The 16152-nt window shown below is 34.8% G+C and overlaps 3 protein-coding genes across 3 annotated transcripts in view; 1 reads left to right on the forward strand and 2 right to left on the reverse strand.

The window, feature by feature from the left end:
- LOC123312004 (leucine-rich repeat-containing protein 15-like) overlaps positions 1-5263 on the reverse strand; it is a 121754-nt gene extending 116491 nt beyond the window's left edge. Inside the window, exon 1 of the mRNA XM_044896173.1 lies at positions 5172-5263. The gene's annotated coding sequence lies outside the window, so the exon portion shown is untranslated. The remainder of the gene's footprint in view (positions 1-5171) is intronic.
- A 5400-nt stretch (positions 5264-10663) lies between these two features.
- LOC123310678 (alanine--tRNA ligase, cytoplasmic) lies at positions 10664-14316 on the forward strand. Its single transcript, XM_044894270.1, has 6 exons — positions 10664-11278; positions 11351-11615; positions 11709-11943; positions 12025-12421; positions 12514-12892; positions 12946-14316. Exons 1-6 carry the CDS (start codon positions 10817-10819, stop codon positions 14106-14108), a joined length of 2901 nt encoding a protein of 966 aa, XP_044750205.1. The 5' UTR covers positions 10664-10816; the 3' UTR covers positions 14109-14316.
- LOC123310679 (mitochondrial ribosome-associated GTPase 2) lies at positions 14310-16152 on the reverse strand. Its single transcript, XM_044894271.1, has 4 exons — positions 15901-16152; positions 15360-15845; positions 15118-15256; positions 14310-15055 (listed from the first exon to the last, which is right to left on the reverse strand). The coding sequence occupies exons 1-4, from the start codon at positions 16012-16014 to the stop codon at positions 14688-14690; spliced, it is 1107 nt and encodes a 368-aa protein (XP_044750206.1). The 5' UTR covers positions 16015-16152; the 3' UTR covers positions 14310-14687.

The following is a 16152-nucleotide window of genomic DNA, read 5'->3' on the forward strand; positions in this document are numbered from 1 at the left end:
CAGTAGATACTTGAAGTCAAGAGAAAGACTTTTTTCCTATACTGTTTTTTCCCATTCGGCGCTGACAAAAAGATAAAGACATTTTAAGTTTTCATAATGAGCTATGCCATCCCTATTCCCTTCATAATAACAAGCTAAATCTATGACACTACACATCAGTGGATCTTTGAAGCAGAGTTGCATTCAGCCAAAGTACCCAATTTTCCGAATATCACAGACATTTTTATTTTCAAGAAACAGAAAATTACTCGAAAAAGGCACTTTATATGAGAAAATATGAAGAATACTTCTATTTTACAAAACGTTCAAATATTCATTAGTTAGCGTCCAACTCAGTTTCAAGATGTGGGTGGTCATAATGAGACAACTGGAAGATGTGGGTGATATCTTGTACCTATTCGAAGTTTTTTTCGATTCACCTACATGAAAAAAAATTATTTATGTATTCCGAAATTCATTTCATTCGATAAAGTTTTTGCTTCTATGCGCCACTCTAGTAATTTCTGCGCTGCTATTCGAGATGACTTCATTAAGTTCAAGTACCATCACGTAAAACCCTTCAAAGCAGCACGTAACACTCCGAAATAATGCCCCAGCAACACGATTGAGGCGATTAAAAGCGATAGGCAAATTAATTTCCATATTCTGCTCTGGCAGCCATGCGTTCATATCGAAAATACACCTAACCGTACATCCGCTGCAATTTCTCAGAAGAAAAATACCAATAAGGGTCAGGGAGTTATTTATAAATCCGGCGTTTGTTATCGGTAGGAAATAATTTAATAGTCGCTTACGACCAATAGATGAAAACACACCCATAAAACCCCCTATGGTTAACAAGCTTCTGTAAAAATAGAACCATACAGCTAGCTGTATGCTGGGGACTGAATGAATTGACGAGTTTGTACTGAAAATTATACTTAAATAATCAAGTATTTACAACACATCAAAATAAAATCGACATACCTTCGCTGTAATCTTAGCAGCGTCATTACAATGAAATTTCATCTTGTTTTCATTGTTTATTTTATTATAATTCTCACGTGTAACAAAAATTTTTTCGATTTTTTTCACATGGTCTCTACGATAGGTGAATATAACTTGAGAATCGAAAATACAAAAAAGCAGGAGTAAAGAAGATTCCTGTTTACTTCTTCCAGCTCGTAATTGACTACTATCAATCCCCAACTACGTTGAACGCCTGTCAGCGCCTTTTCAACTAATATAAAAGTTCTCAGTTTACGAGAAAATTATTTAATTGGGATATAATTCGATAATGTTACATTTAAGGTCTTTAATTGAAGAAATTAGAGCTTCGAGGTGAACGCTGATAATGATACCCTCATAAAAGGGTTCAAGCTTGTGGCGTGCTCTCGTATAATGTTATTTCGAACTTTTAATTGTATTTAGAGGCAGAAATTGCTTGGGGTTAAATGAGTCCCTGTCAATCTGAGTGCTCCAGGAGAGGGAACATAGGTAAACATTTAATATTCCGAGGTACAACATTCAATTCAGAGTAATCGTTCCTCTAGAAACCTTCTCGGATATTATTGAAAACATTTGTAGCTTCCCATTTGTAAATAATGTAAATAAATGCATATTTCCACATGGAAATTCAACGTTTGACTTTTATTTTTCGATGTTTAAATTCGATCACACATAAATCATTCGTAAAATAGGTTATTCTGAATGTTCCGAGAAAATATAATCTATATTAAATCATCACAATTAATTTTTGTCCACTTAATATTTAGTTTCATAAATTAGTATCGAAGGTTCAATTCCAATTTTCTCCCAAGGTATCTGAATTTTTAATATACCTAATCATTATAATTCAGAAGGAAATTGAAGAGTAAATTTCAATTGAAACAAAATTTTAGAAAGGCTCATTAGGTTATTACTACATTTGCTGAAGATGACTCATGGCTCCATTTTTGTAAGAATGTTAATAACCTTGACAATATTATTTCATTGATTCAAAAATATAGTGCTTGAGTAAATTGAATTTCAAGTACAAACTACGATATTTGAAAATAGTTTCAGACGATAGGAAATACTTCAAAAAGAAATATTTTCCCATAAATATCAGATGTCATCAAACAGATATCCCGGAATAGATGAATTCCTTGCTTCTTCTCGCAAATATCTTTACTTCTTTCGCCATGAAAAAGAAGAACAGTATTGAGTACGTGATTCCTAAGAATTCATCGATGTAAAACGATAAATCTTCCTAATCAATCGCGAAAAACTCGAACAATCAAGTGGTGGCTCCTGTTCAAGAAGGAAACGTTCTCGATATAAGAACCATCACTTACAACTCGTTCTTTCAAACTACTTAATACCTACTTGTATGCCTTCTACTGCTCGGTCAAGTATGAAAGTTTTTCAGTAACTTTTAATTACAGGCCGCATTGGTTTGATTTATTATCTGGGCCTATTTTTATTAGATCGGAATGCTGTTCGCAGGATGATCATTTGTCAGGACGAATACGAACGCGAAGGGAATTCATTTTATGAGATTCCTGAAGGCAATAACGTTTAGTTTTTTTTGTTAAGGAAGAAATCACATTACGAAGGATTCTGAAACATAACACGTGTCGTCTATTATGTTACTTTAATATAGCAACTATGAAAATTGAAAAGGAGTTCAAACAGTTTCCTCATCAAACCTCTCAAAAGTTTCTTTCATATTTTCAATAACTAGTCCCTGGTACAATAACCCATAACTATTCCATATGACTGTGAATCTTAAAAATGTATTAAGGGTATGGAATGGATAGAAAAAGTTAATTTAATGTTCTTTATTGATATTTTCGTACTTCATCAAGCACTCTTATCTTAACCATCAATTGTCACCCAATCTGAAATATCTATCAGGATTTTCGGAAGTATTATCAGCATGTGCTTGGAATTTTCTAGAAAAAGATTCGATATTTCAGAAGCTCAATGTTGGATAAAATAATAAATGAAAACAACCTTGCATAGTTCACTCCTTTGCTGAGAGAACTTTCATGTGCAATTTTGCAGGGAGATTGAAACGGTTAAAAGCTCGAGGCAAAATGAGTTCCTGTCTCTGTTTATTGTCTACGCGCCATGTCACATAACAGTTTATTGAAGTAATTCATTATGTGAGATCATTTTGTCACTTTATTGTCAACCGCTTATTGGACTAATTTGCCTCAATAATGACGCCACGGACAGTAATGACAAAGAAAATTTATTTATCTGAAGGTTTAATTGGATTGCGAATTGTTTGAATCGTGCAGTTCGAAAAAACAGCGATTACGTACAGGGTGTTGCATAAAAAAATAGCTGTGGGCATACCGAATCTTTTATACTGAATTTTGAACGACCTAAACATTTTTGAGTATAAAAAAGTTTTGAATCATTGGATGGTCAGTTCGCGAGATTTGAATTTTCCTGATTAGAGTTTTGACTCGGGTTTTGAGTCAGATGACTCAAGAAACATTACTGAAGAGGTCACTGATAAAGTTCAAGAAGTATTTGCTAATACTTTGGTCATTGCTAATAATAGAGTTCAGTTGAAAGGTTCAAATTCATTCTTAAGATTCTAACATAACTACCTACAATTTTTTTTACAATTTTCTTCTTAGTTATCATAGTCGTCCGTAGAAGGTATAATCTTTTCAATTCTGCAACCAAAACTTATACCTTATGTTAAAAAAATTCATCGATAAAAATTATGATCGAAATTACCAGTTCTAACGTTTTTTTCAACCACTGTTCAAATTTGTATCGACTTCATTTGGCAATTCACGAATGCCATATATTGTATACATGGAATTACTGTCAGAACGAAGAAGGCAAGTTCATATTCCTAAGACTCCTGAGGTGGGTTTATTTCAAACGTCAAAAGCATCACCATCAATTTACTGTCGATATCGAAATTAAATTTCGAAGGTCAGAACTTTATGCGCCCAATAAGTGAATTAGTTCAGAAGAAAGTTTCACTTTATTGTCGCCATAAAGAGGGTGGTTTTCATTGGAAGAAGACAGTTATTCTCAACAATATTCTTTCAGAAAATAAGGTTGACGATTTTTGCTCGTGAGCTATGACAGGATGACAGCTCAGTGGCCGAGAGGATCTTGATATGAGATGACATTTAGGTATATTACAGTTGCAAAGAGGGGTAGATCCTAATGTGAAATTTTTTTATACAGGATGTTTCACCAGTAATCATCGAGCTCAATTCAAAACAACCCCATTTGGATATTTCAGGTGTTTCGTTGTAGATATATACCTAGAACTCTGGAACCTATTCATTGATTCAACTGAGAATTTATTTTTGTGTTTATGTTATTTAGGTGAATACAAAAAACAATTCAGAAATATCTGAATTACCCTTTATTTTAATCCAGTTTAGTTAACACATAATCTAACATATTGAACACATTAATAAAAAGGTTTTTTTATGGAATTCAAAACGATATTAATTGAAAATTATAGACCAATGTCTAACCTCTCTGAAGACATAAAAATCAGCTGCCACCATGAGACATTCATAACACTCAAAGGCAATTTTTTCAAACGGTTCAAACTAATTAGAAAAATTTCAGAATACACTCTGTATATCGGAAATGAGCTACCTCAGATACCCACATGAGGTTCTTTTGAATGAAGCTGGATCCGTTTACTCAAGAAACACTCTGTATAAGAATCCAAACAGAAGATAATTATCAACACTATCATCTTAAATGTGAAAAAAAAATATCAGGTACTATTTCGAAAGAGCAAAAGCGTCCTCGGATAAGACGAATTGGTCCATCTTCCTTAATCCGAATCACAGAATTTAAGTCAAAAATACCAATAAATCTCAACTTGTAAATCCCAAATAATCACAATCCCGACTCCCTCACCCCTTGATAAGACAGATGCATAAATTACAGAACCATCCGCCTGTCGGCAAAAAATGGGATGTGCTTATAAGATTTAAACGCCTGCTTCGTGTTGCTTCCAGTGCTCATCCACTTAAATTCGGAAATAGTGGAAGTTATAAACTGCATTTGTTTTTGAAACCCCCGGCAATTGCACTCGTTCCCGTTTTCAAGCTGTTACACAGGAAACGTTGTAGGACCGTTTCAACAAATCATCGAAATAAGAGTTAAAAATGGGGTTATTTGTATGGCAATGTGTTCAGAATGGTACTCACCTATTTATGTTCGGACCCTTTGCACTTTGCAGTCATATTCGTGGAGTGGAATCTCCAGCAGTTTGATAGAATAAAGCGTTGCAATTTTCCCACATCGGTATATTAATGCAGAAATCGCATTTATAAACAAGGTAAACTGCACTGCGAGTATTCAACTTGGAATAAATTCAGTTCATCAAATACAGTTTTTTCGTTGTGAAAATGTTCGTCTAGGCCACTCACCGTGGGAAACCCTGTATATTGAAATTAATGCCAATTTAGACTGTAAGGTTATCCTTCCAGTACTTATGTTAATTATTCCCGTTTTCCTAATTTTTTTATGCATCTACTCACCGACTAGCACAGGTAGTAAAAGTATACAAAACTATTCTGTTAAGGGATGAGATATTATCCAAATTTTTGTTTAACGTAACAAATTTCTAACAAGCTATTTTTCCCACAAAATAACTCAAAACTACGAATTCTCTTTTGATGTCTAATGTTTCTTCCTACTTTTCCCACTTGCTGACAATGTTTTCAAATCGTAATTCCCTGAATATTTTCTCATTAAATGCTGACATAGAAGCAGCAAATTCAAGTAGGTTTTCTCAAACTCCCTCTCCCAATCCCTCCGTAATATATTCTAACATCCGAAGATAAAAATCCAAGATAACATTCCTAATGGATGCCAAAATACCACATGATGACTCCGTGCTAGTTGGAGCCAGAAATCTACCCTCATAATTACGTCTTAATCTCAGGACGAGGCAAGGCATAAAAGGATAAAAGAGCACGTGTGGATTTAAGACAATACAGGAGAACTGACAACATAAAACCAAGGATGATGAGGATCTGCACGATAGTACGACAACGTCAGGACAGTGACGTAGCAGAAATGGTATGGAGTATTTTTCTGAAAAGAAGTTATCTCTCTTGTTATTCTTTGTTATCAATTCATCCGGTACATTCCTGCATTCTCCGAATGAAAATTGTTTTAGTATCAGTGTATTTTGTTCAAACTCATGAAACTCGATAAAATAAAATTGTTCTCATTCCCAGTGGAAGAAATAAAAATAAATAAAATGTACCGATGAAATGTAGTATTTCTTGTAATCTCATTAAAATGGTAGATATGTAGGTACTTCTGAAAAGCCAAAAAAAAATTCTAGCAGGGAAATAAGTGCATATTTTTCGTAGTGGGTATTACCCACACTTTTAGATACGCGAATCTGTTGAAAAGTTGGTTCTTGATCTTCCTTTGGGAAGATTAGAATCTTCTGAGTGTGTGAAGTTTTTGGGCCTGAAGGTTGACAAAAATTTAAATTGGCAGAGTCATACCGAGTCTGTCTGCAAAAAGCTCAGCAGTGCCTTTTTTGCACTAAAACGTTTAAAAAATATATTTCCGCCAGGTGTGTTGATTAGTATTTATTACTCAATGGCATTCTCACATATGAATTACTACGTCATTCTATGGGGAGGATCAGCAGGCGATAGGGAGGTTTTTATTGCTCAGAAGAGAATAATTCGACTGATCTTCGGTCTCAAACTCCAGGAGTCCTGCAAGCCAATGTTTTTGGAACAAAGAATAATGAGCTTTCCATGTAATTATATCTTAAGATCTTTATTACATATTCACAACAATACTCAGTCTCTCATGAAATGCTCTCAATATCATGAATATAATACAAGGCATAAGAACACTATCTCAATCCCTGTGCATAGAACATCAAAATTTGAGAATTCACCTATGTATAGTGGAATTAAACTTTATAACAATCTGCCAAATAGGCTAAAAAATTTAGAATACTATAGATTTAAGAGGGAACTCAAGGAGTTTCTGCTGGAGAAAGGTTTCTACAGCAAAAGTGAATTTTTGAGCTCTGTTATTGAATGAAATATATTGTTTTTCTTTTCTTTTGGTTGTAAAATGACTTGTCCTATACATGAACCATGTCTCAAAGGATTAAATGAAATATTATTATTATTATTACCCACTAGCCCAAGAAAATATCTTTTTCAAGACAGAGAAAATAATATTTTTAGAACCTGAAGAAAAGTATCTAAAGTATATCTGAACCAGATAAAAAAATGTTTAAGCCAAGAGGCAAAAACCTTCAAACTATTTGTCCAATAAAATTTTTTAGGCCATTTTTGGAAATTATAAACAAAAATTACGAATGGACGTGCGCCAATGGAAAAAATACCTTGTCATGTACGCAACTGTGATTTTCTTCGTGCAGCCACCAAGCAGCTGCATCCTTAGGCCACCAGGACTCTCGTTGTTGTCAGCACGTGCGTCGACCTGCCCTTCGACCCTTCAACCCCCCTAAACGACTTCAGCGTATGGTTTTTTGTCATTGTCGGTAGACAAAACACCATCGGTCTTACCTTGCCGTGCCACCGAAGGGTCCTTTAATGCCGTTACAATCGACGCCGATAATACCCCTGCAACTTTTTCCACCGGATTATATCGGAAGCGGCTGATATTGATAGGTGATGGATGGATTTTTGGTTCTTTCATCGGATCCGAGTCACCGTGATTCTTATTTAATTCTATTACGAAGGGTTTTCTCGGATTTTCAGTGATTTATACCTTCGGTATATGAGGTGGAGCTTCAGAAAATCTTCTGATCCCCGCGTGAAAATACAGAAGCGACACAGATAAGGGCGTTCTGTCCCAGATTTAATTCACATTAATAACAATTCCAGAAAAGGCGTTTAGTTTTTCTGCTTTCGTATGTGTCATGGCTGCTTGTCAGAGAAGGTGAAAATGACCCTCATGAATTTTGATTGCTTCAATCCTTTCCTCAATAAATACACTCCTCAAAATTTGAAGTGGATGTTCGATAGAAAACTTACTTTTTACCCTTGAATTAAATTTTCAGTAAAGCATTACTAAATCTCCATATACATACGTGATGCTGATGCTGCTGTGCATCATGTGGAGATTCGTGGAGAGACTTACAGGTCGGAAGAAAAGGTACAAATGTTGGATGCGGTTCTTTGCTCTGTTTTCGTCTTCTCCAAAGTCAGTCAAATTATCCACAATAAGGTGATAACACTGGCAGGACATGGTTGTGCCTCCTTTCTCGTTTTGTCTTTCCAAGGGCTTTCGCACCATCAGTCAGACTACTTCCAGAAGAAGTTGGTTTAATCTGTTCATTGTTAAAAGTATGGCACTGCTGGTACTCCCGTTTTTCAACGCTTTTCACAACACCTCAGGTAAGCAGAAAGAAACGTTAATCAAGAATGAAACAAGAATGAATAAATAAGACAGGTTCAATTTAAGAAAATAAAAATTATAAGTAATACAGAATCACACAAGAATAAATACAGAATGCCGGATTAATACAGAACGAATACTCAAGGCAAAATAAATTTTTGAGCACTGTATTTTCTAAAAAGTAGAAACGATATCTCTATCGCTGTACAAGGTGTTTACCTAAGATTCTGTAAAAATACAGATGATTCCTTGGTCGAAAAAATTAACATTTCGTGAAGAAACTTGGGGTCCCTTATTGGACCTTCTTTTAATGTGGATTGACGAAAATGCGAACTAATCTCACGTTTTTGTTGATAAAATTGTATCTCACGTTTTCGTTAATAAAATTTAAAGTTCAAAATTTGTACTTTGGATAAGTTAATGATCTTTCATTTTCCTAAACAAAAATTAAGGTCATCTGCTCTTTCTGGAGAATATCACTCTTCAATCTACTCTAACCAGAAAGTTGCGTAGTTTGTATTTTCTTTTTAGAGTTTATAAGTGACTTCCTTTTAAGCTCAAACTTTCCTTTATTGCCAATTTGAGTAGGGTTAAAGGGAGGTTTTAAATTGAAGAAAAGGGAGAAGTTGAACAACCTCCTGAAGTGGAATTTACCTCTCCGGAAAATCTGTTGAATTCATGCCAAGCAAATACCAAAACAACAACAAAAAAAGGTGTTATACAGCATGACGTCAGCGCTTTCAATTAGGATACCTCCAAATGACATATCATAGACACAGGGAAAATATACTGAAACGTGAAACACAAAAATGTTAATGAAAGATAATCGGGATTAAGGCAGACAACGAATGGGAAAGATAAACACTTTTGTCAACCGTTCAAAAAGGGATTTCGGGCGTGCGTGTCGTAAACACCCCCTAATGCTTGGATTAAGTAGCGAAAAAGGCGCGACTAAGCGGGTTGTCGACGTGAATAAATCAAATGTTATCGGTCCCACGCCGAAGAATATTTCACCCGAAACTTTATGGGAATATTAGAATTTTTATGAGCTTCATTCCTGAACTTTTTCCACGCAAAGCGTTCTGGAGAATCTTGATGATCTATCAGTCTATCACAAAGAAATTTGTAGATAATTCATATTCATCTCGTGGAATAATCTTTCACGCATCATATTATTGGTTTTATAATGATGTTCAGAACATTCTCAACCTGCTTTATGAATATATGTATGTTCTTGTTGAATTAGTTGAATGAAAAAAATGTTCTCACCTTCCTCATTATGCATAAAGTACAGATTCATTATGAAATTCTGCAGGAAATAATGAAAATGGTTCTAATCACAAAATGTTCGAACATTCAGAAATTTTCCATGATGTGTAGAAAATATGTAGCTACTTTCTCAATAATAAGAATATGGTATAAGGTATAATTTATTTATCTATCTTGAAAACATTTTAAACGAAGCCATTTCTGTAACTTTTTTCAAAAATTGATGGTCTTTGAACTTTAACGAAATAACGATTTTCCAAAATTCTTGTAAATTCGTTTGTTCACAACACATCCCATAGGGCGTAATTCCTTGCGATTTTCAGTAATGTATAAATACCTGAATTTTTTTCATTCTTTCATCGAGATTAAATCAAGGCTCACGTTAATTTTAATTCTCTTCTTTATTATTGTGAATCGAAAGAAGCTTACTTGCCGGGGCGCCAATAAGGTGACCAGTTTCGGCCTTTTCGCTAGGTGGTTCCACGTTCCACTCAAAAAAAATAAATCTTTTTGAACAGCTTTAGTGCTGCCATCTACTGAAGGATACCTAAAGTTCTTTGGAAATACTCTAACTCTTGTTAGAGTTCTTTCCAAATGGACATCTGCCCTCTATTGGACAGTAGAGTAACAAGTTGTTTTTGGTTCTTTTGCTACAGACAGCTGTTAGCGATTTAAAAAATAAAACTAAATTCGGTAATTACTCAATAGGTGGCAAAGTCGATTTGAAACTAAAAATTGGTCCTTTTGACCAAAAAAACAGATACGGAACTTTGTGAAAAATTAAATAATCTCAGTATGATCCAACTGATTCTAAAAAATAATCTAACTGACTAGTTTTCAATTCGAAGGAAGATGATGAAGTTATCTGTGGAAGTGTCTTATTATTTAATTACGTAGCTATGGAATAGATGTCACTAAATTTTCACACAACAGATATCTTTCTATAAAAATTTTATAAAATTTCTGCAACAATTTTCGAATTGCCGCATTGAAATTGAGGTTATTTTTCAGAGGGACCTACACGAAAGTGAAAACGTGAACCGTGAGCTAGTCTCTGAACTGGTTCTTTGACTTTTGCTTTGTATCCAAGTGCAGTTGCGTTGGAAGTGTTGACCAGCATATGTTTTGAAAGTGCAATACATTACAAGAAAAATCTTCTAGGAAACACATCATCATGAATACCTCAATGACTGCGAAAGATGTTAGGAATGCCTACATAGACTTTTTCAAGGAAAAAAATCATGATTACATTCATTCCTCTTCAACAATTCCTCTTGATGACCCCACATTGCTTTTCACCAATGCTGGCATGAATCAGTACAAACCTATATTTCTTGGAACAGTGGATCCCAACAGTGATTTGGCCAAATTAACCAGAGCTGTAAATTCCCAAAAATGTATCAGAGCCGGTGGTAAGCACAACGATTTAGATGACGTTGGAAAAGATGTCTATCATCACACATTCTTCGAGATGATGGGTAACTGGTCTTTTGGCGATTACTTCAAAAAAGAAATTTGTGCTTGGGCTTGGGAACTCTTGACCGAAAGGCTCAAGCTTCCTGGAGAAAGATTATATGTAACATATTTTGGAGGTGATGAAAAATCTGGTTTGGAACCCGATAATGAATGTAAACAGGTATTGTGCATTTTTCATCATCCATGATGCAATGTTTTTATCTTGTTTCTTCACTCTTTCCTTCATTGACAGATTTGGTTAGATCTTGGTGTACCTCCTACTCATGTTATACCTGGTAGTATGAAAGATAATTTTTGGGAAATGGGTGAAACAGGTCCTTGTGGACCTTGTTCTGAGCTTCATTTTGACCGAATAGGGGGTAGAGAAGTACCTGAATTAGTCAATCAAGATGATCCAGATGTCTTGGAAATCTGGAATCTAGTGTTCATCCAATTCAATCGTGAAACTGATGGTAGTTTGAAACCACTGCCAAAAAAACACATTGATTGCGGATTAGGTGAATAAATGGCATTTCAAGTGTTTATAACATAGTTTTGAAATAATTCCTAGGTATTTTTGATTGCTTCAATGTTCTCTCAATATCCAACAGGTCTGGAAAGATTGGTTTCTGTGATTCAAAATAAACGTTCTAATTACGATACGGATCTTTTCCAACCCATTTTTGAGGCTATTCAGAAAGGAACTGGAGCTCCTGCCTATCAAGGAAAAATTGGAAATGATGATGTTGATGGTGTCGATATGGCATATAGAGTACTGGCGGATCATGCACGCACATTAACAATAGCACTATCTGATGGTGGTTACCCTGACAATACAGGACGAGGGTAAAAAAGGACAAACTTTTACTTCACTTGCTAGTTCCTAAAAAGTATAATTCTTTGAGTAATATAATAATTTTTTTCCAGGTATGTGTTAAGAAGGATATTGAGGAGAGCTGTAAGATATGCAACTGAAAAATTAAATGCCAAACCTGGCTTCTTTGCCACTTTAGTTCACACAGTGGTTGAAATACTAGGTGATAATTTCCCTGAATTGAAAAAAGATCCTCAAAGTGTCATTGATATCATCAATGAAGAAGAAGAACAATTTTTGAAGACATTATCCCGAGGTAGAAGTCTACTACATCGTACTATACAAAAATTAGGGGAGTCAAACACCTTACCTGGAGATGTAGCGTGGAGATTATATGATACTTATGGTTTCCCTGTTGACTTAACACAGCTTATGGCTGAAGAAAAGGGATTAGCGGTCGATATGAATTCCTATGAAGAATCAAAGAAACAAGCACAGCTTATATCTCAGGTCAGAATTTGCACCTTATACTCATTATGTATAACCTTAAAAAAAATTCAAGATGCAATTTCACAGAATCTATAACATAATATGTTCATTAGGGTAAAGGTGCTGGAATCGAAGATACCATCAATTTAGATGTCCATTCAATTACTGAACTTCAAAGCAAAGGTGTTCCTCCAACTGATGATTCTGCTAAGTATCAATATGAAGCTGATAAGTCAGTATCTTCAGAATATAAATTTTCACCCTGTGAAGGAACAGTAATTGCACTTCGTTATAATAAACAGTTTGTCGATGAAGTGAATACTGGACAAGAATGTGGAATACTTTTAGATAAGACAAACTTTTATGCTGAACAAGGTGGTCAAATATACGATACTGGATATATGGTCAAAGTTGGAGATGAAAGTGTTGAATTTTCTGTGAAGAATGTCCAAGTAAGAGGGGGTTATATTGTCCACATAGGAACTATTGAAGGTGAGCTATTATTCAACATTGTTGTTAAAATTTCAACAACAGTTTTTCTACAGGAACCTTGAGGAAAGGAGACAAAATGAACTTGCAGATTGATTCATCTCGTAGAAGATTAATTATGAACAATCACACAGGAACCCATGTTTTGAATTATGCGTTAAGAAAGGTTCTTGGAACTGAAGCAGACCAGAGAGGTTCTCTTGTAGCACCTGACAGGCTCAGATTCGATTTCACCAACAAAGGTGCAATGACAACTGAGCAAGTCAAAAACGCTGAATTGCAATCGAAAGAATTAATCAGCAGAAACGATGAAGTGTATGCTAAAGAAACTAACTTGGGTGTTGCAAAAACCATCAGGGGTCTACGTGCCGTTTTTGAAGAAACATACCCAGACCCTGTCAGAGTTGTATCTATTGGAATTCCAGTAGAAAACCTTGAAAAAGACCCATTTTCCCCAGCTGGTGATAACACATCAATAGAATTCTGTGGTGGAACTCATTTAAGATATGCTGGCCACATAGGTGATTTTGTTATTGCTAGTGAAGAAGCTATAGCTAAAGGAATAAGAAGAATAATTGCTCTCACTGGACCAGAAGCAGTGAAAGCTCTGAAAAAAAATGAATTTTTAGAAAATAGGTTAAACGATATTAAAAGCTCAATTGCTGAAGATAAAGAAGGAACTAAATCAAAAGAACATGTTAAACAAATTGTTGAACTTACTGAGGAAGTGTCCCAAGCTACCATACCTTATTGGAAAAAGGAAGAAATTAGAAATACCCTGAAGACTCTCAAGAAAAATTTGGACGACATAGAGCGTGCTGCAAAAGCTGCAATTGCGAATAAGGTTGTTGATGAAGTCAAAGAGTTCCTCAACGAGAATAAGAATCTTCCTATTATCGTTAAAGAGCTCAAGGCTTTCAACAACACTAAAGCACTGGACAGTGCTCTCAAGCAAGTTAGGAGTTTAAGCCCTAATACATCTGCTTTGTTTGTTACTGTTGATGAGGATTCAAAGAAAATATTCTGTTTATCATCAGTACCAAAAGATGCCATTGCTAAAGGTCTGAAAGCTAATGAATGGGTTCAAGCTGTAGCTACTAAATTGGGGGGAAAAGGAGGTGGTAAGCCTGATTCTGCACAGGCTTCTGGGAATAATAATGTAGCTATTAGTGAAATTCTAGAGTTGGCAAAGTCCTTTGCTGAAACAAAACTTTCTTAGTGTACAGATTTTTAAAATGTTTTCTTTCAAATTATCACAAGAACCCAGTGCCGTCTTTTATTTATTTCTCCAGTGCCATGGGCATATTTCATAACCTGTTAATCTGAATATTTCTCTCATATATTTAAGGGCCAAAAATGCTGAGATGCTTTGAGCAAGAAATTCAATGCGGTGAATTGTAGGTATTTGAATACAATTTTATATATTATAACTTTGTTTTATTCATATCGATAAGTCCTAATTATTTATGATCGAATGCAGCACTCCATATTATTGTTTTGTACACCTCCTACTTCTTTTTAGTAGGCTACGATAATGAAAATTATCTGATGAAATACTCAAATTCAGAGCCAATAAATCAACCTTTAAAATTGTTATAAATATATATCTTTGGCCAATGCATAGACTCATAAGTAATTGGTCTATGGGTCAGTGTTTATTCCTAATACTGATCTGAATTCCGCAGCTTAGTCATACAAAACATAATTTTACTCATCCGAAATATCAATGATTCTTAAAGTAAGTGTACTTACTAAATGGAAGAAGTTATAGGATGAGCTATATCTAATAATACAGTGGCTACTCTTCAGAATCTTTATTCTTATCATAGATTTTTCTTATTTCTAATAGAAATTCAGTGATATTTGTTCCCATTTTAGCACTAATTGGTATCACTTTCAAATCTGTTTCTTTCCTTAGAATTTCAATGGTTTCATCATTTTCAAGTAAATCTACCTTATTGGCAACAACAATTTTTGGTCTTTGACCAAGCTCCTCATTAAACTGAGTTAATTCGAATTGCAAAGTGCTTATGTTTTCCCATGGCCTAGGTAATGAAATATCCACTACAAAAATTAGTGCCATACACCTTTCTGTATGTTTTAGAAATTGAATTCCTAAACCTTTGTTTTTGTGAGAGCCTGGTATAAGTCCAGGCAAATCAGCAACTGAAAGTGGATATAGAATTATTACATTAAATTTACTCATAATTTTAGAGAGGATTTTTCACCTGCAATTTGCTCATAGTCATCATATTCTACCATTCCCAATTGTGGTTTCAACGTAGTGAAAGGATAAGGTGCTATTTTTGGACTTGCTCTTGATATTGCTCTTAAAAGTGTACTTTTTCCAGCATTTGGAAAACCAATCTAAAGAAATGAAGACTTCAAAAATTGAGAGAAGTAAGACAAAAAAGGATTTTGTTGGATAAAAGTCATATAAATCTATATAAACTGCTGTGAAAAAACTCACCAAACCTATGTGTGCCATACTTTTAACCTCAAGAACATACTCGAACTGTTCTCCTTCAGCCCCATACTGGCATATTTTGGGTGACTGATTAATATCACTAATGAAAAAATGATTGCCTTTACCCCCAGCACCACCACGTGCAGCCATAAACATCAAATCTTCTCTTGATAAATCACCAACAATTAAACCATCCCGATTCCTTATAATGGTTCCAACAGGGACTTCAACAATTGCATGATCAGCGTTTTTTCCATGACAGTCTTTGTTCCTTCCGTTATCCCCATCAGTCCCTCGAATAAGGGATAAAACATTTCTCAAATCTTTCACGTTATGTGATGCTTTAAATATTACATGGGCACCATTTCCACCATCACCCCCATCAGGTCCTGCATACTCATTTGACCATAAATGCAGAAAAGATATGCACCCGTCTCCTCCTTTCCCACCAATTGCTTTTACCTGTTTCAAATCTATGAAAGACTTGGTCTGAAATTAGATGGTGCAATGTTGTTGACAAGATAAATAAAAGTGTTCACCTTACATATGCCTTATTTGATCTTGGTTTGAGACTTCTCAAAGGCTTTGTTGTAGGAGACGTACAGAATTTACGAATGACAAGTTTTGTAAAACAACTTAATTTGAAATGACTAGTCATACCTATACAGTTTTCTATTTACGATTTATTAGTTATTATTTATTGCATTTACCACACATTGACAAAATACTGATAATAAATAAACTGAGAATATTTTTATTTACAGCTAAATTTTGAGGTTAAGATGGAACATTTGAA

The sequence above is a fragment of the Coccinella septempunctata genome, chromosome 4, assembly GCF_907165205.1.
Source record: "Coccinella septempunctata chromosome 4, icCocSept1.1, whole genome shotgun sequence".
Classification (NCBI taxonomy): domain Eukaryota; kingdom Metazoa; phylum Arthropoda; class Insecta; order Coleoptera; family Coccinellidae; genus Coccinella; species Coccinella septempunctata.

What these genes read in the sequence shown, in the direction of transcription:
- LOC123310679 (XM_044894271.1), bottom strand. Translation starts at nt 16,014, where the DNA reads ATGACTAGTCATTTCAAATTAAGTTGTTTTACAAAACTTGTCATTCGT. An exon ending in CAAGATCAAATAAGGCATAT is followed by an intron (nt 15,846 to 15,900) that starts GTAAGGTGAACA and finishes ATCTAATTTCAG; the next exon opens with ACCAAGTCTTTCATAGATTT. An exon ending in GTATGGCACACATAGGTTTG is followed by an intron (nt 15,257 to 15,359) that starts GTGAGTTTTTTC and finishes TCATTTCTTTAG; the next exon opens with ATTGGTTTTCCAAATGCTGG.
- LOC123310678 (XM_044894270.1), top strand. Translation starts at nt 10,817, where the DNA reads ATGAATACCTCAATGACTGCGAAAGATGTTAGGAATGCCTACATAGAC. An exon ending in ACACATTGATTGCGGATTAG is followed by an intron (nt 11,616 to 11,708) that starts GTGAATAAATGG and finishes AATATCCAACAG; the next exon opens with GTCTGGAAAGATTGGTTTCT. An exon ending in AAGCACAGCTTATATCTCAG is followed by an intron (nt 12,422 to 12,513) that starts GTCAGAATTTGC and finishes TATGTTCATTAG; the next exon opens with GGTAAAGGTGCTGGAATCGA.